General features: G+C 40.2%; 1 protein-coding gene across 10 annotated transcripts; it reads right to left on the bottom strand.

The window, feature by feature from the left end:
* Positions 1–688: 688 nt before the first annotated feature.
* On the bottom strand, positions 689–21,944 carry CUNH11orf54 (chromosome unknown C11orf54 homolog). Of its 10 annotated transcripts, none has more exons than XM_032295762.1 (9): positions 18,640–19,609; positions 17,331–17,482; positions 14,495–14,593; positions 11,427–11,500; positions 11,146–11,247; positions 8,982–9,158; positions 6,561–6,710; positions 4,181–4,297; positions 689–2,490 (listed from the first exon to the last, which is right to left on the bottom strand). In XM_032295762.1, the coding sequence occupies exons 2-9, from the start codon at positions 17,383–17,385 to the stop codon at positions 2,317–2,319; spliced, it is 948 nt and encodes a 315-aa protein (XP_032151653.1). In that variant the 5' UTR covers positions 17,386–17,482; positions 18,640–19,609; the 3' UTR covers positions 689–2,316. The 10 variants fall into 10 exon arrangements, with proteins under 10 accessions (XP_032151653.1, XP_032151659.1, XP_032151663.1 ...); XM_032295772.1 differs by lacking the exon at positions 18,640–19,609 and adding an exon at positions 21,813–21,870 and having other exon boundaries at positions 1,142–2,490; positions 11,423–11,500; positions 17,331–17,477; XM_032295764.1 differs by lacking the exon at positions 18,640–19,609 and adding an exon at positions 21,746–21,796 and having other exon boundaries at positions 1,142–2,490.
* Positions 21,945–22,001: the final 57 nt, after the last annotated feature.

Genomic DNA, 22,001 nt, shown 5'->3' on the forward strand with positions numbered 1-22,001 from the left:
AATCACCAATAAAAACCCCAAGTCCATCTCCTTCCCTGTTGTCAAGTCATTTTTGGATTTGCTTAGGAGCTGCCCTGCTTTCCCCAGAAAGCTTCATTATGTGAGTCACAACCCTTTTATATTCTGTTAGTGTGTGTGTGGCTTCATCAGTCATTTTTTTTTTCTTGAGACAGGGTCTCACTGTGTTGCCCAGGGTACAGTGCAATGGTGCAATCATAGCTCACTGCAGCCTCAACTTCTGGGCTCAAGTGATCCTTATGTCTCAGCCTTCTGGGCAGCTGGGACAACAGGTGCGCACAGCCATGCCCAGATAATTAATTTTTATTTTTTTTTGCAGAGATGAGGCCTCTCTATGTTGCCCAGGTTGGCCTTGAACTCCGGGACTCAAATGATCCTTCTACCTTGGCTTCCCTAAGTACTGGGATTACGTAGGTGTGAGCTGCTGAATCTGGCTGTCAGTCTGGATATCTGAACCAAATTCTGGGCGTGGAATGCATCCTGTCTCATTGAGGGATTGCCACAAAAAAATAGCATCCTCCTTTACAGTTCATCAACTGCTTTATTTATTTTGATAGCACTTAATATCACCTGACATATTATATATTTATTGTTTGTCTTCCCCACTAGACAGATCCCCAGCTTTAGTAAAGCGTTTGGCATAATCATCCGAGTGGTACTTTGCTAGCACTGTTTTTTTATGTTATTTTATTTTATTTTACATAAACGACTTGATGGAGCTAGCACTGTTAAAGGCACTAGTGCTACAGTCATGAACAATGCCATTGCCTGCATAAGGTGTACACTCCAGAGAACAGGGTAGCTGTTCAATACATATTTGTTAAATGAAAGACTATTAATATTATTTTTCTCTGGAAGTAAGATATTAAAAATATAATATTTCATAAATTTTTAAATTCATTTTTTTTGCATCAAAATAGTGTTTAAAGTAATAGGAATTTATACTCATAAGACATAGCTAACATCCAAAGTAGACAATTAAAGATATTATTTGAAAATTCTTTACTTAGTACTAAAGACTTCCTAAATTTGCACATTAGCAAGATTGCTAATTGGCATTGGCACCATTAGAGAGTTAATCTTTGGCTCATGATTATTCAAAGAACATCCAGAAAAATTTCAACCATTACAATCAGTGAGTATAATTTTATATTTCAGCAAGTACAGTGGTCATGTTCAGCAACAGCCTCACTTACAAATTAAAGTAAGCTCACTTCAGTGTTGCATTTTGATGCTGTTTTTCCCCCTTCTCTTGCAAATACCAGCGAAATACAAATTGCTTCTAAGTGGCAATCCAAACAAGGGAGGAATTATGGCTAACCAACTAGTTGCTAATATTTGTGTTTTTATTTTTTATTTAAGAAAAGATTTAAATAATAGAGATAGGGTCTCACCATGGTGCCCACGCGGGTCTTGAACTCCTAGGCTCAGGAAATCCTCCCACTCGGCCTCCCAATATGCTGGGATCACAGGCTTCGGCCACCATGGCCCAGCCTGTTAATGTTGGTGAAAGGCAAATTGCAAACTTCTATGGTTTAACTTCAGCAGAAGGGTAAAGAGCTCCCCACCTGCCATCTTGTTCCATGAAAAGAGTATACTCTGATTACTAGAATGAATGTTCAAAATTCAATACAAAGATTCAATAACAATCAACATTTCTAAACACTGATTTTTCTTTTTCTCTTTTTGAAATTTTTTTAATGTCATGCAGGTAATAACACTGATTTTTCTCATACTCAGAAACATCTACTTAGCAATTGTTTGATACTAATTTGCAAAATATAATAATGTTATACAAATATAAGTTACTACTAATACATAGTAGAAATAATTGCATGATTCCTGATGTTTATATTCAAGGTATAAACATGACTGATTTTGCTAAAAGTATAGAATAAAAAAACAATGAAGCTGGTATGTAAAAAATTAAAGAATATCTCAATTAGATATTTTTGTTCCCAATTTCCTTCAGACAGATCTATGAAATAATATAGAATCTAATGTCAATATATCCTTTCATATGAAATAAAAAAAAGGGGTTTAAGTTGTGAGATCATTTCTATTTTTAACTTTTTAAAAAAATAAAGACTGGGTCTTGCTGTGATGCCCAAGCTGGTCTCAAACTCCTAGGCTCTAGTGAGCCTCCTGCCTCAGCCTCCCAAAGGGCTGGGACTATAGGCATGAGCCATTGTGCCTGGCCTGTGGGATCATTTCTATTGGTTTTATCGATGTATCAATTAATGAGTCAACAATTAATTAACCTTAATTATTTCTTTTTCTAAATAAGTATCAGCTGATTTAATCTCGCCCAATTGAATGAGTCTCCTTTGGTTGATCAATGCGATAGAGAAACTCTGCAGGTAAGAAGTATCCAAGATATTCCACTATATCTGGAGTAGTGTCATAATGGTAGTGTCCACCTTCTCCATGATGACTAAAAAAATGAGTGTGCTCCAGTCGCAAATCAAAACCCTAGGACAATATACAAACAACATGTTAGTACTCAAATTATTGTGATTAGCGTTTAAGGGGGAAGGAGAACTTTTCATGTTGCAGTAGTTTTTATTTTTTATATAGGTAATGCTTTCACATGTTCTAAATTCAAGGAGTGCAAAAAGATATATCCAGTAAAATGTATCTTCTTCTCTCTTGCCCTCACCACACACTACCCTTCTTAGCAGATAACCAATGTAAGCAGTTTCTTGTATACCGTTTCAGAAATATTTATTTTTACTCAAATGTATTATTTTGTACACACTTTTCTGCACATAACTTTTTTTCACTTAACAATTTAATTTTGAGATCTTTGTATATCAAATCATAAAAGAGCTTCCTCATTCTTTTACACCTACGTGGTATTCCATTGTTTATATAACTTCCCAACTGAATGTAATCACTCAATCAAAAGATATGATCAGGCTGGGTACAGTAGCTCACACCTGTATCCCACCACTTTGGGAGGCTGATGTGGGCAGATCACTTGAGGTCAGAAGCTCCAGAACAGCCTGGACAACATGGCGAAACCCTGTCTCTACCAAAAATACAAAAATTAGCCGGGTGTGATGGTGAGCACCTGTAATCCCAGCTACTCAGGTGGCTGAGGTAGGAGAATTGCTTGAACCCAAGAAGCAGAGGTTGCAGTGAGACGAAATGGCACCACTGCACTCCAGTCTGGGCAACAGAGCAAGACTCTGTCACAAAAACAAAACAAAACAAAACAAAACAAAACACCAGTAATATAGTAGACATATGCTTGGAACTGGTCTATAATTTTTTTTTCCTAGTATATAGTATTATAATATAATGAACACCAAACAAGATGATAGGAGACCTGAACCCTAGTTGTGACTCTACTATTGTTTGTTTGTTTTGAGATGGCAGTTACACTGTTACCCAAGCTGGTCTCAAACTTCTGGATTCAAATCAGCCTCCTCAGTAGCTGGGAATACTGTGGTATGCCACCATGCCCAGCTACACCTGCTATTTAATAAAATAATTTTGGATGTTATTTAAAATGCTTGTGCCTTCATTTCCTCAAAGGTAAAATCTGTTCTGCCTAACTGAGGATGGTGAAGAGCTCCCTTATCTTCCAAAATAATTCTAGAGGCTATCCTAATTCTTTTTTTTTATTTTTAAGACGGGGTTTCACCATGTTGGTCAGGCTGGTCTTGAACTCCCAACCTCAGGTGATCCACCTGCCTTGGCCTCCAAACTGCTTGGATTACAGGCGTAAGCCACCATGAACAGCCCCCTAATTCTTAAATAACAACAACACATGGCTGGGTGAGGTGGCTCAGTTTGTAATCCCAGCACTTTGGGAGGAGGTGGGCAGGTCATCTGAGGTCAGGAGTTCGAGACTAGCCTGATCAACATGGCGAAACCCAGTCTCTACTAAAAATACAAAAATTAGCCAGGCGCAGTGGCGCATGCCTGTAATCCCAGCTACTCAGAAGGCTAAGGCAGAAGAATCGTTTGAACCTGGGAGGTGGAGGTTGCAGTGAGCTGAGATACTGCCGTTGCACTCCAGCCTGGGCAATAAGAGTAAAACTCTGTCTCAAAAAATGAGAAAACACCACCACAAAAAGTGCCTTGTTCTTAAAGATTAGCCTAAAAATCAAGCATTATCATTGTAGTGTAATATAAAAAACAGACACAGACTTACTGGGTCTCTGGAGACAAAAACTGGTAGACAAACCAAAGGAGCCTTCATCTCATAAAAATGCAACCATTTATTGACCTCTTCATCAGAGTTCAAGGGGCAGGAAGAAAATTCTGCAGGCTACAACAAAAGATAATTACATAGGTAAACATACTGAATGTTATTAAGAGTTAAAAAATTTTTTAAATATATTTTATTCACTTATTTATTTTTATTTTTTGTGAGATAGGGTCTGGCTCTGATCACCCAGGCTGGAGTGTAGTGGGATGATCACGGTGGGCCTGGAAAAGACACCACAAGCTTCCAGTCTGGTCTGTGGGATTGGCAGCCCACTGGTTGGGGTTGTCTCACTGGAAACCCACCCCCTTCGGTCCAGGAATCTGTCTGCCTCCTGCTGCCATTCACAGAATCCAGGCTGTAGGTGCCAAAGGGTGCCTGAAGGCCAGTGCCAAGCTGCCCTCGGCCCCCGCTGTTACCCTTCTATGCTTGTGTCAGCACCCAAAATCCAGAGGGGGCTGGGGTGGCAGGGGGCTGCTGTGTCAGCCCTACCATGAGCATATGCACACTTGGCTGGGCTGTGACAACATCAGGGCTCGGCCTGACTTTGCTCCTGGATTGGATGAGGCGTTGACAGCAGGGAGAAGCCAGGCAGTGGGAGCAGACATTTCCAAGCCTGCAAGAGCAGTGGGGGTCTTCCCAGACCCTCAAGAGTACAGGAATGCCTGGGTCTATAGCCAGTTTGTGCAGCAACAGCTTCATGGAGAAGGTAGGGCTCCTGCCTGCTCCATGGAGCAGGAGACCCAGGTCTATAGCTGCAGGTTTGAGTGGCTACAGCTGCGCTTGGGAAGGTAGGGCTCCTGCCTGCTCCAGAGCCTAACAGCACAGGGATGCCAGGGACCACAGCCATGGCTTGGACAGCTGCAGCGGCACCAAGGGAGCTCCCATGCCAACTCGGAAGGGGTGGGACTCCCACTTGTCCCCAGCTTCCACTGGCTTCGTGGAGTGTGCAGCCCCAGCCATTGTCTCCCTGCTGCAGCCGCTTCAGTCTGCCTTCTGCTGCCATCATCACTGTGTTGACCAGGCTGGTTTTGAATTCCTAGCCTCCAGCGGTCCTCCCAAAGTACTGGGATTACAGGCATGAGTCGCTGTGTGGGCCTGGAATTTATCTTTTTTTTTTGAGACGGAGTTTCGCTCTTGTTACCCAGGCTGGAGTGCAATGGCGCAATGTCTGCTCACCACAACCTCCGCCTCCTGGGTTCAGGCAATTCTCCTGACTCAGTCTCCTGAGTAGCTGGGATTACAGGCATGCGCCACCATGCCCAGCTAATTTTTTATATTTTTAGTAGAGACGGGGTTTCACCATGTTGACCAGGATGGTCTTGATCTCTTGACCTCGTGATCCACCCGCCTTGGCCTCCCAAAGTGCTGGGATTACAGGCGTGAGCCACCGTGTCCGGCTGGAATTTATCTTTATCTTAAAAACAAATGCATTCAAAATAAAGTTTTAATATATTAACATGGATAAATACATTATCTTGGCAGGTGTGGTGGCTCACACCTGTAATCCCAGCACTTTGGGAGGCTGAGGCGGGTGGATCACCTGAGGTCAGGAATTCGAGATCAGCCTGATCAACATGGTGAAACCCCATCTCTACTAAAAAATACTAGATTAGCTGGGCATGGTGGTGAATGATTGTAATCCCAGCTACTCTGGGGGCTGAGCAGGAGAATCACTTGAACCCAAGAGGTGGAGGTTGTGGTGAGCCGAGATCACACCATTGCACTCCAGTCTGGGCAATAATAGCAAAACTCCATCTCAAAAAAACAAAAGAAAAAAAAGAAAAACACATTATCTCACAATCTGATTTACAGTATTATCATCTAAATTTTAAAGTAATACAATCATAGCAAAAAGGATTTGTTTACAGTGTCTTTTAATGTAGAATTCCCAACATATACTTTACAATCCTAAGATCTGGCTGGGCACAGTGTCTTAACATCTGTAATCTGTAATCCCAGCACCTTGGGAGGCTGAGGCGGGTGGATCACCTGAGGTCCGTAGTTGGAGACCAGTCTGGCCAACACGGCAAAACCATGTCTCTACTAAAAGTACAAAATGAGCCTGGCGTGGTGGTGTATGCCTATAATCTCAGCCATTCGGAAGGCTGAGGCAGGAAAATTCCTTGAATCTGGGAGGCAGAGGTTGCAGTGAGCCAAGATCGTGACACTGCACTCCAGCCTGGGCAACAGACTGAGGCTTCATTCATTCATTCATTCGTTCATTCATTTATTGAGGCTCCGTTTGAAAAAAACAATCCTAAGATCTTAAGCACATGTACATACACAAACTCCTTCATGCATGTATTCACATGTGGCCTCTTACCATAATGTGAGATTTCACTTTTCCCTTCTGAATTATGAAAGTACCTCCCATTCCTATAGGCTTATTTCCATAATGTTTTTCCAGGGTCTGTCTCATACAAGTCACAAAGTTAAGTGGTCCAGTTCTTCTTTTGGCTTTCACCTCAATTACCTATAGAGGAAATAAAGATGCATATCATTGATTATGCTGCAAAATAATTACCTGAGTAAAACATTATATAATTCAATGCTATCAAGCAAATATTCTGTTCTTTGCTTAGAGCCCCCAGATCTGAGTTTAAACATCACAACCCCGTGAGTCTTGATCAATCATATATATGTACATAAACACACACACACACACACACACACACACACACAAACACACACATGCATATGCATCAGTTATATGTAATTTACTGATAAGTCTTAAGCATACTTTCCTCAACTGAGAAACAGAGTTATAGACAAGTCCTACACTGAGCTCTAGAGACTCTTAACATACATGTCAAGGCAGTAAAAGGTTGAGAATTACCTGCTTTAAAGGAATTAACCTTTGGTAAGTGGGGGTGAGGAGAAAACGATTACATTTTCTCACTTCCCGTAAAATTCTGTACTGTGTTATCTCCCCAACTCGGAAGTTAAGTATTTTCACTTCCCAATCTCATATCTCAAAGTAGCTGAAGAGGATATCTCCACTTACAAAACAGGAGAATCTTCACAAAAGCTAATGCGGAAATCATCTTTTGTGTACTAACAGGAAGTAAATATGACGGCATTAATTTTCCTTACTTTCTTCTTGCTGTAAGTTTTTGCTACCACGATTTCTATCTAGAGCACGTGTGATTTGTCAGAAAGGAGCAAATAACCTATTTACTACCTGTAAGTACACATTATTTATTTTAGCTGTGTGGTTCATGTAGATGACTAACTCACTCCCCAAATTAATTTTCTATTATCTTTTGGTTCTCAGAAAAAGGTCTTGCTTACTAAGTATTACTCTTTTTTTTTTTTTTTTTTTTTTGAGACAGGTCTTGCTATCACCCAGGTAGGAGTGCAGTGGCATGATCATAGTTCATTGCAGCCTCAAACACCTGGGCACAAGGGATCCTTTTGCCTCAGCCTCTTGAGTAGCTAGGGCTACAGGTATGTATCACCACACCTAGCTAATTAAAAAAAAAATTGTTTAGAAGACAGGGTCTTGCTATGCTGCCCAGGGTGGTCTGAAACTGCTAGCCTTAAGTGATCCTCCAGCTTTGGCCTCTCAAAGCACTGGAATTATAGGGATGAGCCACTGTACCAGCTGTATTATTCTTTTTTTTTTTTTTTTTTTTTTTTTTTTTTTGAGACAGAATCTTGCTCTGCTGCCCTGACTGGAACGCAATGGTACGATCTTGGCTCACTGCAACCTCCATCTCCCAGGTTCAAGCGATTCTCCCGCCTCAGCCTCCCAAGTAGCTGGGAGTACAGGAGTGTGCCACCATGCCTGCCAATTTTTGTGTTTTTAGTAGAGATGGGGTTTCGCCATGTTGGCCAGACTGGTCTCAAACTCTTGACCTCAGGGGATCCATCCATCTCGACCTCCCAAAGTGCTGGGATTACAGGCGTGAGTCACTGTGTCCAGCCTCCAGCTGTGTTATTCTTAACCTTAGTTTTAAAGATAACTTTTGCTCTGCATATAGTACTCTCTCAATCTTTCATTACTGGGTTAAAGAGCTTTGACTTAAGAAGCTCTAATTTTCAAAGGCCGGGCGCGGTGGCTCAAGCCTGTAATCCCAGCACTTTGGGAGGCCGAAGCGGGTGGATCACGAGGTCAAGAGATCGAGACCATCCTGGTCAACATGGTGAAACCCCATCTCTACTAAAAATACAAAAAATTAGCTGGGCATGGTGGCGCGTGCCTGTAATCCCAGCTACTCAGGAGGCTGAGGCAGGAGAATTGCCTGAACCCAGGAGGCGGAGGTTGCGGTGAGCCAAGATCGCGCCATTGCACTCCAGCCTGGGTAACATGAGTGAAACTCCGTTTCAAAAAAAAAAAAAAAAAAAAAAAAAAGCAGCTCTAATTTTCTTTTCCTTTTTATTTTCTTGAGATAGAGTCTCACTCACTGGCCCAGACTGGAGTGCAGCGGTGTGATCTTGGCTCACTACAACCTCCGCCTTCTGGGTCTGAGTGATTCTCTTACCTCAGCCTCTTGAGTAGCTGGGAATACAGGCACACACCACCACACCCTATTAATTTTTGTATTTTTTGGTACAGATGGGGTTTCACCATGTTGGCCAGGCTGGTCTTGAACTCCAGACCTCAAGTTATCCATCTATCTTGGCCTCTCAAAGTGAGAAGCTCTAATTTTCTTAGCAAAACCATATTTAGGGTAGTAACAGTTCAAATTTTTAGCTATCTGAGAACATTTAGGGAATATTGTATTTTTATGGACAAAATCACCTTGCCAGGTTGCCCCTCACTGGCAAAAAGATTAGCCAGTAATGCACACTCAAAATCATGACGTTTCTCACTGTATTTCTCCAGTAGGCACCCTCCATCTGCAGAGTTCACATGAGCAAAATAACTTCCATTCACAGGAGGCTTGTGTTCACTTTTTGTCTGAATAACTGGCATAAACTGAAAAGAAAGTAAGGTAATTAGTCAATCTTTATATCTCTGCAATAAGAATATCTTGAATAATATCACAAAACATTTAATCCTTTTAAGACATTTTAGTTTAAGTCCTAATAAGAGAACATAAAATATGTAATATTTAATTTTAGACATAAAAAACTTGAAAAACATTTTATAAGATATTTATAGGCCAGGTGTGGTGACTCATGCCTGTCATCTCAGCACTTTGGTAGGCCAAGGTGGGAAGATCATGAGGTCAACATGGTGAAACCCCATCTCTACAAAAAACACAAAAATTAGCTGGGCGTGGTGGTGCACACCTGTAGTCCTAGCTATTTGGGAGGCTGAGGTAGAATTGCTTGAACCCAGTAGGCGGAGGCTGCAGTGAGCTGAGATCACACAACTGCACTCCAGCCTGGAGAGAGTGAGACTCTGTTTCAAAAAAAAAAAAGGAAAAGAAATTTATAGTATTTCTGACAGTGTATCTATAACTTGCATTAAATATCTTATTTTAACTTTTAAACTTTTCTGTTTTATTCTTTAAATTAAATTTAATTAATTATTTTTTCTTTTTAACTTTTTTTTTTTTTTTTTTTTTGAGAAAGAGTTTCACTCGTTACCCAGGTTGGAGTGCAATGGCGCGATCTCGGCTCACCGCAACCTCCGCCTCCCGGGTTCAGGCAGTTCTCCTGCCTCAGCCTCCCAAGCAGCTGGGACTACAGGCACGCGCCACCATGCCCAGCTAATTTTTTGTATTTTTAGTAGAGACGGGGTTTCACCATGTTGACCAGGATGGTCTTGATCTCTTGACCTCGTGATCCACCCGCCTCGGCCTCCCAAAGTGCTGGGATTACAGGCTTGAGCCACCGCGCCCGGCCTTCTTTTTAACTTTTAAACGTTTTTCCTAACTTGAACACTAGGCAAATTGTATTAAGTTTCTGCAAAGAACTTGTATGACTACTAATAGTCATATCTGAAGAAGTTATGAGAGAATGAGCAGACTGAAGTCTTCTACTAATGAGATTCAAAGTATTTTCTTTTCCTTTTCTGTTTTTTTTTTTTTAAGAGACAGGGTTTCTCCATGTTAGTCAGGTTTGTTTCGAACTCCTGACCTCAGGTGATCCGCCTACCTCAGCATTCCAAATTGCTGAGATTACAGGCGTGAGCCACAGTGCCCAGCTAGAAACAGTAATATTTTCATATGCTAATAATATATACTAGGAATCACTATTAACTTTTATAAATAACCATCATACTATTCTGATAGTTTTCTACTATTTGGTCTGGAAGAGGGAGTTGACCAGATCACTACTATTCCATTCATCTTCTGATCCAAAGCTGCCTGCATACCCAAAGCAAAGATTTATAGAGAAGCTAGGAATCCTGTAAGAATATAAGTATTTTATAATCCAAACCTTCAGCAGAATACTCTAGGAGCCTACATTTATTTAGGGCTGAACCTATAACCTAAGAATATCTAAAACTATAAGTTAGTACTCATTACAGTTAGACCAGTTGGAGTGTGTGCTATACCAAAAATCTGTATCAAGTAGTATTAAATCTGCAGAGGGAGGCCGGGCGCGGTGGCTCACGCCTGTAATCCCAGCACTTTGGGAGGCCGAGGCGGGTGGATCACAAGGTCAAGAGATCGAGACCATCCTGGTCAACATGGTGAAACCCCGTCTCTACTAAAAATACAAAAATTCAGCTGGGCATGGTGGCGTGTGCCTGTAATCCCAGCTACTCAGGAGACTGAGGCAGGAGAATTGCCTGAACCCAGGAGGTGGAGGTTTAGGTGAGCTGAGATCGCGCCATTGCACTCCAACCTGGGTAACAAGAGCGAAACTCCGTCTCAAAAAAAAAAAAAAAAAAAAAAATCTGCAGATGGATTTACAATTCAGTCAGAAAGTAGGATTTTTGGCATTAAAAGCAAAAAGACAAATCAAATGTCAAATCAATAAAGTAAAATAATTATCTTATATATGCTGACCTCAGAATTGAACCCGAGAGTTTGAAATGGACCGGCTCCTGCTCCAAGAATAAAAGCTCCAGGTAGCTTGATTTCTTTTGCAATTTTATTCAGATCATAAACCTGTAGAAGAGGAAAAAATATTATTTAAATCATAACTTGACCAAGTCCCTGGTTTATCTTTTATTACTGGTCCATTAGCACTTCCTTGCCAATTAAGCAACAGGTCCTCTAATAATAAACAGCGTAATCAATCCAACTTCTACAATCTTCAAGTGAACATGCAGAGTAAAAGTACTTACTTTTTTTTGGTTTACAAGAGGCAATAAGTAAGGCACACCTCCTACTTCTGCAATTCTAGTTTTCCCACAGATGCCTTAAAAAAGAAAAAAACACAAGCCATCTAAAAAATTGGCAAACATCTAATTTAATAATAAAATGTGAGAAGACATGAATTTAATTTATTAACAGTACGTAACTTCTCCATTCTCGTAGAGTTTTCCCAATATTCAGGGACTGGAAAATATAAGTAGCCAGAACCCCTGTCCTATTTTAACTACCTGTGTCTCTAATATCATCATAACCAAGTATGGCTTATATAGTTGGTGGCATAAAGGCAATACAAGGCAAGGGCAAGGGTTAGAACTGGGGCCAAAAGTTTGGATTGGGTGAGGTTTGCAGAATGTCTTTAATGCCTTATTTCTTTAAAAAAATGTATTTTTTTTTCGTTAAATTGTTTTTTGTTTTTTAATTTAAAATATTTTGCTCTGATAGAATGTAAATTCTTAGGCCAGGTGCAGTGGCTCAGACTTGTAATCCAAGCACTTTCGGAGGCTGAGGCGGGAGTATCACTTGAGGTCAGGAGTTTGAGACGAGCCTGGCCAACATGGCGAAACCCCGTCTTTCCCAAGAACACAAAAATTAGCTGGGTGTGGTGGCGTGCACCTGTAGTTCTAGCTACCTGGGGGGCTGAGGCAGAAGAATTGCTTAAACCTGGGAGGTGGAGGTGGTGGGCTGGGGGTGAAATCGCACCACTGCACTCCAGCCTGGGCAACAGAGTGAGATTGTCTTAAAAAACAAAACAAGCCGGGCGTGGTGGCTCATGCCTGTAATCCCAGCAGTTTGGGAGGCTGAGGCAGGTAGATCGCCTGAAGTCAGGAGTTCAAGACCAGCCTGGCCAACATGATGAAACTCAGCCTCTACTAAAAATACAAAAATTAGCCAGGTGACATGGTGCACGCCTGTAATCCCAGCTACTCGGGAGGCTGAGGCAGGAGGATCTCTCAAACTTGGGTGGGGGCGGACATTGCAGTGAGCCAAGATCACACCACTGCACTCCAGCCTGGACAACAGAGTGACTCTGTCTCAGAAAACAAAATGAAACAAAACAACCCAGAGAGATCTAGGTGAGACGCACAAATTTCAAAGTTGTATTCAGGTAGTAATTAAAACCATAAGAGTAGATTTAAAAAAAAAAAACAGATATATTATTAAAAATAAGAAAAGGCTAAGGAAACAATTCTGGAAAGCATCAACATTTAAAAGCCTATTAGAAAGAAAAAGGAATCAAGAAAAATATAGAAGAAAGGAGGAAGGAAAGGTACCAAGGAAGAAGAGGTGAAACAAGGATAGAGGAGATAGAACCTAGGTGAGAAAGTCAGGCAGCAATTGCCAAACAGTATGAAGTATACAGAGCGGTGAAATAATGCTAGTAAAACATTTTAAGGTCATTGGTGCTCCTAGCCAGACCAGTTCATGTAGAAAATGTCGAACACATCACCACACCCAGCTAATTTTTTTTTAAAGTAGAGATGGGGTTTTACCATGTTGGCCAGGCTGGTCTTGAACGCCTAACTACGTTTATGAAAGATCATCATACATACACATATTAGATACATATCTGCCTTCTAGTATTGCAACTTAAAGACTCACAAGTTATTGACCAGAAAACACTTTTTCAAAGTATAACTCTGCATGACAGAATTAAAACTAACAATTTTGGCCAGGTGTGGTAGCTCACACTTGTCATCCCAGCACTTTGGGAGGCTGAGGCAGGTGGATCACTTGAGGTCGGGAGTTCGAGACCAGCCTGACCAACATGATGAAACACCCTCTCTACTAAAAATACAAAAATTAGCCATCATGGTGCACGCCTGTAATCCCAGCTACTTGGGAGGCTGATGTATGAGAATCGCTTAAACCCAGGAGGCAGAGGTTACAGTGAGCCAAGATCACGCCACTGTACTCCACAATCCAGCTGGGTGACAGAGCAAGACTTCATCTCAAAAAAAAAAAAAAGAAAAAAGATTAATAATTTTTTTTCTTCTTTCTTGTATTCTTCTGTTTCCTGACCTTGATTTAATTTTAATTAATTACTTAATTAGCAGGGGAAATATTATTACTCTCATATTTAAAAAAAACTATAAAAAAGCATTATGCTAAATGCTTTCAAGAAGTTAAAAGAAATTGCCATATGGTACACAAACCTTCTAGAATTTACAGCTCTACTTAAAATCAAAGATTGTTTAAGCTGGAAAGACCTCCAAAGAACATTCAATTCAAATCTCCCCATGTATCTCAAAGTCAGATATGTTAAGACAGAGCTAGAGGCCAGGATTTCTATGTAAACTCCTTTTTAGCAAATATATCAATTGAATAATAAAAAGAACACTTTGAGTGTTTATCCTCAAATTCCTCATCATAGTAGGGTATAATGGGAGAAGGTTAGACTTTGGAAACAGACAGACTTGCATTTGAATCCTGATTATGATGTACACTGAGCTTACCTAGCCTCTCTAAGCTTCAGTTTTCTCATCTGCAAACCATAGTTACTACTCATCTTGCAGTGCTATTGTAAAAACTAAAACATTAAATAATTATCTATCACACTGACAAATTATTTTATTCTAATACTAATTTCCCTTCCTTCTCACTTCAAACAGTGGACGCTCACTTGGCAAATTTGTTGAAGGGTTAGTTTTAATAGATTATTCAAATACAAGGCTTTTAGGATCCCTTCTGGTCCTGAAAAAATAAAATCATAAAAATTAAAATCAGTTTCCATAATAGTCTGAGCAATTAAAAGCAAAACTCTCATGTGATATAAAGAATTTTAACTTGTTGGATATGTATCCTATATTCTGTGAAGGTTATATAAGGGCATAAAACACAATCTTTTTCCATAAGAGTATGAAATGAAATTTAATCAATATCAGAAGAGTGAGCCCAGAAATTTAGCACAGTTTAGCCTAAATATTGTGAGTGACAATATCCTTTATTTGTAGATAATTTAAGATGTCCTTAAAAATAATTCTAGTTTCAAAAAAGGATTACAACTAAAAAACAAAAGCTAATTGCAAAAATTGCTTACCTTTTACAGGAAAGGTAAAGGGTTCCTTAGTCAAATCAGGGCAATCAACTACAGAGACCTGGACATCAGCAAAGTTATCTTTTAACCCCATCTGCATAACTAATAAAGACAAGGAATAAGATTAACCTCATGTAAAAACTTGGCTACCACATATCTAAAGTGCCCTCAACACACTTCCCACCTCAACTTGTATAATAAAAAAGGGGAAAATGGTCTTATTAATGAATATAATTAGACATCAGACATAATCACAAGGTATAATGTAGACTAAGATACATGAATACTTTATCTACAGTGATTTCCAATTGTTGAAGATAAATAGACTGCACTTGTGTGAGGGTGAGGATTACCTTTGTTTTTGAAAAAAGATTCCAAAAACCAACTGAAATGCAGACATTTAAACTTTTTAAAAAGTAACCAATCACACGTAACAACTTCAATGAAGGTAACAGACAAAATGTTGAGCAAAGCAGCCAGACACAAAAGACTATATACAATATTACTTCACCTTATGCATCTCAAAAACAGGCAATGGATCAAGGCTGATTGGGGAGGTATGCAAGGAGTCTTCTGAGATGTTGGAAATATTTTACATTTTGATCTGGATAGTAGTTACATAGGTGTAAACACTGATAACATTCATCAAGCTGTACACTCAAAATTAGGGTATTTTACTGTAGATAGTTATACCTCAATAACAATGTAAAAAAGCACAGATGTCTCAAAGTTATTAACGTAAGACCAATGTATTTCCCCCTCTCTCTCTTTTATTTGTAGAGACCAGGTCTTGCTATATTGCCCAGCCAGTTTCGAACTCCTGGGCTCAGTGATCTTCCTATCTTGGGTCTCCCAAAGTGCAGGGGGATTAAAATGAGCCATCACACCCAGCCTCAATGTATTTATTTATTTATTATTTGAGACAGAGTCCCACTCTGATAGCCTCATCCTGTCACCCAGACTGGAGTGCACTGGTACCCAGCATGATCTTGGCTCACTCAACCTTGATCTCCAGGCTCAAGAAATCCTCCCACCTCAACTTCCCCGGTAGCTGGAACTACAGGCGGGCACCACCAGGCTTGGCAAATTTTTGTATTTTTTTGTAAAAATGGGGTTTTGGCTTGTTTCCCAGGCTGCTCTCAAACTCCTGGGCTCAAGAGATCTGCCCACCTTGACCTCCCAAAGTGCTGGAATTACAGGTGTGAGCCACTGTTTCGGCCAGTGTACTTTTAAGGATTAAAAGTTCTGACAAAATTTCTTTTTTTTTTTGAGACTGAGTCTTGCACTGTTGCCTAGGCTGAAGTGCAGTGGTGTGATCTTGGCTCACTGTAACCTCTGCCTCCTGGGTTCAAGCAATTCTTGTGCCTCAGACTCCTAAGTAGCTGGAATTACAGGCACAAACCACCATGCCCAGCTAATTTTTGTATTTTTAGTAGAGATGGAGTTTCACCATGTTGGCCAGGCTGGTCTTGAACTCCTGACCTCAAGTGATCTGTCCAACTCTGCCTCCCAAAGTGCTGAGATTACAGGCATGAGCCACTACGCCCAGCCACAAAATTTCTACTTTTACTAAACATATCTTGCACATATAGAAGGAAAATAGCAACAAACACAAAAGTGAAAACAGGTTCTAGAAAAGCAATCAAAGAAAAAATTTGTCCAAGCATGGTGGCTTATGCCTACAATCTCAACACTTTGGGTGGCCGAGGCAGGAAGATCAAGTGAGGCCGGGAGTTCAAGAGCATCCTGGGCAGTATAGCAAGATCCTAAGTCTACAAAAAGAAAAAGAAAAAATTCCTAGCTGCCCTGTCATATCAGGAAAGACAGACTGATGAAGAAATATAGGCCAAACAATACAGATTGTTTACTAGCTACCATTCAATCAGGATGAGAAAAAGGTTGTAAAAGGAAAAGTCACAACAAAGCAAAAATGAGTCTATTTCTTGACTTCAATCGCATCAGAATGACAGATGAACTACCAGAACAACACATTTTGAGAAACAAGGGAAGGTTCTATAGCTTCCAGCAGAACAGAACCTATAGGTTGTCAAATAAAGGTTGGTATTCTATAGACTTTACAGCTTTGGATTAGTACTATTCTTGGCTTCATTTTGTGTATTGTTTCTATTTTCCTTTTTTTTTTAACCTATCTTCCCTCCTAATTTATCTTGGGAAACTGCCTTAAATACTTGTTTGAATAAGGTGAAATATATAAAAATATACACAGACAGAAATCAAAGCAAGTTCACTGGCAGTCTGTCATTATCAGTGGGGGAGGGGAAGTACATTGGGAACATGATTAACATACAAGAGTAGGATATATATTTAAAGAATAATGTAAGTGAAAAAAGTTAAAGCAAAATTGTGCGATTCTGGGCATCACACATACTTAAGTCTTGGATTACTAGTCATTTTCATCTTGTAAAGTTGGTATCAATAATCTATAAGTAAAAGAAAAAAGAATATATAAATTATAAATTTAGTTTTTTTGGAGGAACAGAATTTTGGACTTTCTCAATAAAAATGGGGCAGAAAAGATGCTGAAAAGGAAAATGAATTCTGTACCAAAAGTATTATTTTGATAGATATAGGTAAGTAGTAAGATATAGATAGATCTTAGAATCTTTTTTTTTTTTTTTTTTTTAAATAGAGATGAGGTTTCACAATGTTGGTCATGCCGGTCTTGAAATCGTGACCTCAGGTAATCCACCCACCTCAGCCTCCCAAAGTGCTGGGATTATAGATGTGAGCCACTGCACTCAGCCTGATGTTAGAATCTTTTTAAAAGAATTTTCTCTTGGGATAATTTTTAAAAATCCAAAGTTAATATTGTTTTTACCTCCAGCAAGCTCTTCTAGACTTGGCACATGAAAAGAAAACTCAATACAAGCCATTTTCTTTCTTCTTTAGGTATTCGATTGGACAAATAGAGCTACTCTTGGTTAATTATCACAAGAGTCCACAGTGCACCAAGTACGAACAGCTTCTGTTCTGGAAATGAACATTAAGCATTGAAACATATAAAAAGAACAAAACGGCATTTAGGTTCTATCTTCACAAAAAGGCAAACGCAGCTTCTAACATTTAATATTTGAAGTGAGAAACAGACAAGTGACCTTTTAATACTTATACTTTAATTTAAAATTTAAAACTAATTTTTCTTTTCTTCTTCTTTTTTTTTTATTATTATTGGAGAACTCCTAAGTCTCAATAATTTTTCTTTTTTCTTTTTTTTTGAGATGGAGTCTCGTTCTGTTGTCCAGGCTGGAGTGCAATGGCGAGATCTTGGCTCACTGCAACCTCTGCCTCCCGGGTTCAAGCAATTCTCCTGCCTCAGCCTCCTGAGTAGCTGGGACTACAGGCCCATGCCACCATGCCCAGCTAATTTTTTATATATTTTTTTAGTAGAGACAGAGCTTCACCACGTTAGCCAGGATGGTCTTGATCTCCTGACCTTGTGATATGCCCACCTCAACCTCTCAAAGTGCTAGGATTACAGGCGTGAGGCACTGCGCCCAGCCTAAAATGAATTTTTTTTTTAAATAGAAACAGGGTCTCGCTATGTTGCCCAGGCTGGTCTTGAATTCCTGGCCTCAAGCGATCCTCCCCCTCCCTCTCCCCAAATGCTGTGATTACAAATGTGAGCCACTGCTCCTGCTGATTCACTTTTTTTTTTAAAGCGTATATCTGGAGTAAACATCCAATTTTCTAACGGTTGGTCTAAGGAATATAGGTCTTGAAGCAAAAGGTACTTATTAGGGGTTTGTGGATAAGTGTTTAAATGGTTGCAGATAATAGTAAATATAGGACTCTCAAGTATTTCTATAATAGGTATTTGTGTTTCTACTCTATATTTGACATTTAGGCCAAAAATTAAATGAGTTCCTGAGACTATTGCTTTTTCAAAATAAAATTTAAATTATGAATAGAAATGGAAACTGTTATGGAATGGATTAGCCTTTGAAATTCAAATTTTTATTTTCATTTACAAATAAACATTTTCTTGGTTCAATCTGATAATGTAACCCATTATAATTTGATATTTAAAAGTATGCTTTTCTATCTTTGCAACTAAAAGATAAATAAAAATATATGCTAAGTCTACTTTATAACAAATAGGTATATATGTATAGAGATTAGTATCTTACCTCAAGTGTTCAGTGATGAAGTATGCAAGCAGGAGGAGATAAAATGAAGTCAGGGAAAAATATAAGTAATATGAGGTAGCCTCCAGGCCAGTCACAACAAGGAACACAGACAAGACTCTTAAGGGTGTTTCTAAGAGTACTGCTGGAGTTCTCGTTAAAATTGTTAATAGAACACTTCATTAATCTGAATGGCCTCTGCCCTTAACATGCTTATTTAACAAGTGAAAGGTGATCCTCAGCCATTTGAAATATTCTCCCAAAATTATTTTCTAATTTTCCAGCAATTCATAGGTTGCTTAGAAACTGGGATTCTAGTTCTGGTACTTTCCAACAATATATCCCTTATAACCATTCTATTGCATACATTTATGATGCTGTATTTGTCTTAGTACTTTATCAAGTACCAGCTGTTACTGTTCATGATTTAATGGATGTAATCTGATCTCCCAAAAAATATATATATAACTGTTTATAAAGGATCTCAAATTTTATATAATCGTACTTAAATATCTTAAACATAGTTTTGGGTTGAATAATTTATAATTGTTCAGGAATGAGACAGTTTTTTTCTTTTAAATAATTTCATATTGACAGACACTACATACAAATAATTCCCGTATATTCTTCACCCATATTTCCCAAATGTTAACATTTTATCACATTCTTTATCAGGCAACTATTGGGTAATAACTTATTTATGAATATGTCAAAATCTGCACAATGAATAGTATATTCATTTATAATGATGATAAAACATTTACTTTTGCTGGCAGTAGGGATAAAAACACAAGTTAAAATTGAAATGTAATCTTAATTTTATTCCCTTTACTATCTCTTTACTTTAGTAAAAAAGTAGGTCGCTTGTTTGTTTATGCCCCTATCAAAATAGGAACAAAGTCCAATCCTGGAAGGATGTAGCTTGAGTAACTGGTTTAGAAATGTACTTATTAGAGATACTTTCTGACCAAAAAAAAAAGAAATGTACTTATTAGGGATACTTATTAGGGGTTTGTGGATAAGTGTCTAAATGTACATAGGACTTAAGTATTTCTATAACAGATATTTGTGCTTCCTACTCTATATTTGACATTTAGGCCAAAAATTAAATGAGTTCCTTAGACTATCACTTTTTCATAATAAAATTTAAATTATGAAGACCCATCCAAAATTTAAATTATGAAGGACTGTCCAATCCTAAAATGATGTGAACTTCAGGCAGGCTGATAGCACAGCAGGCAGTGTGGTAGCATGTGTATGTGTGTGTTTATGTGTGTGTTGAAGGTGTGGAGAACGTTAGAGTTGGAGCTGAGAAAGGAGTTAGGTTCTCACATAAATTCCAGGAGCACAGTCTGGAGCCAGATGGAGGCAAACAATATTTTCCTGCCTAATTGGTGGGAGTCGATGACCCAAAAATAGCGTCTAGAAGGGACATGGAGCTGCAGAGGTAACACCTGGAGGGGTAGACCAACTATCCCAAATAAACTGATTACCATTTGAGTGCACACTATATACCAGACACCAGTAGACACTATGCAGACATTCTCTTAAAACTTCACAAGCATGACAGGTTGTGAGATAGGCTGTGGATCTTCAGGGGTCGTGGGCATCCCCCAGACGCTGCTGAGGGGTCTGCATGCAGTTCTCTCCTGCTGGTGCCCAAAAGCACTTGCTCTGGCTCTAGCATCTGCTTACCCCCAGGCTCCCCCGCAAGAGGGGTGCAGCGCAGCTGGCCTGAGTTAGCGGAGTTCCCGGCTTCCAGCCCCATTCACTCGCGCGCCCCCTCCTGCGAGGGGTTGAGAGCTTCGGGCTGAGTAAGCCAGGCACCCCTGACAGAAGTCGCGCAAAGAGGTCTGGGAAATACCCTGCTTCAACTGCACTCCAGCCTGGATGGCAGAGCAAGACTCTATCTCTATAAAACAAACAAATACAAAATGTGGCCGGGCGCGGTGGCTCATGCCTGTATTCCCAGCACTTTGGGAGGTTGAGGCGGGCGGATCACTTGAGGTCAGGAGTTCAAGACCAGCCTGGCCAACATGGTGAAACCTGTTCTCTACTAAAAGTACAAAAATTAGCGGTGTGTGGTGGTGGACGCCTGTAGTCACAGCTACTTGGGAGGCTGAGGTGGGCAGACCTCTTGAGCCCGGGAGGCGGGGGTTGCGGTGAGCTGAGAACCCGCCACTGCACTGAAGCCTAGGCGACAGAGCTAGAGTCTGTCGAAATAAAAGAAAGAAAGAGAGGAAAGAAAGAAAGAAAGAAGAAAGAAAGAAAAAGAAAGAAAGAAAGACAGACAGACAAAATGAAATGTGAAACAGTTCAGTGATTCTGCATTATGAGTTAAATGTTACAGCTAGGCTTGCTGTTGAGTACGGCAGTGAGTGACATGTCATACCAGTATTGGAGCTTGGGCACTGCACAGACCCTGTGGATCAAATGCAGTGGACTCCCTAAGGGATTGGACTTTTTATACCTGGAATTGTCCAAGTTATGGCGCAAAGTAGGGTAAAGAGATCAGATTACTTTTAAGGCCCATCCAGTCCTAAAATGCCGTGCACTATAAATTAAGACTAGACAGCTCTACTGGCTTTACTGGTTTATCATATGAAAAAAGAATTTTGAAAGCGGAAAAATCAAACCAGTTCATTCCTTTTTAAAATTACTTTGGGAGGGGGAAAAAAAACCCCACGAAACCACTTTACAGGGTTTAATCTTAACTCAGGAACTGGTTAAGGAACTAGGGGTGGGAGGAAACTCAGGAAAAAGAAATCCTCTACTGGTCTCCTTTGTGACTTGTTAGCGAACTTCCGGGAGGCAGAAAGGGGAGGTCACAAAACAGGTGCAAAAGTGGGCGTGCTAAGGAGTAACACTGGCGTCCAGCACAAAGGTTACACACCTGGAGTCATGGTCAAAGGATGAGCCTTCCCAATATTTTAACACACAAAGGTGTCTGAAGGCAAAAGCAGACACAGTACGACAAAACACGCACATATCCCACCCGTCACCCTCGCCACACACCCAGGACCAGGTTTAGGAAGCCAGGCGACAGCTCAGCAAATGCGAGCCACTGGCAACAAACTGGGCTGAGAGGCTGTTTCCTCGCAGTTCTTACCCACTCTCAATTGACCTCACGTTTTCTTTTTGTTATTTGCCGAAATCCTCTTGGCTATTCCACTCACCGAATGGGTCACGGAAGACCACACCAGAGTCCTGACCTTCGCTTCAGCCAACCCCGCCTCCTCAGATAACGCGAGCTGGAGCTCCGCCCACGTTAGTCGCTCCTCCCCGCGCGGCAAGAAAAATGGCTACCCGCCTCCAGTCCTCCTTCCGCCGCTTGCCTACTTCCCGGATGCTAAGTTGTATCGCGA

Source organism: Sapajus apella, unplaced genomic scaffold (assembly GCF_009761245.1).
Source record: "Sapajus apella isolate SASKATOON/1434 unplaced genomic scaffold, GSC_monkey_1.0 scaffold34, whole genome shotgun sequence".
In the NCBI taxonomy this organism is placed as follows: Eukaryota; Metazoa; Chordata; class Mammalia; order Primates; family Cebidae; genus Sapajus; species Sapajus apella.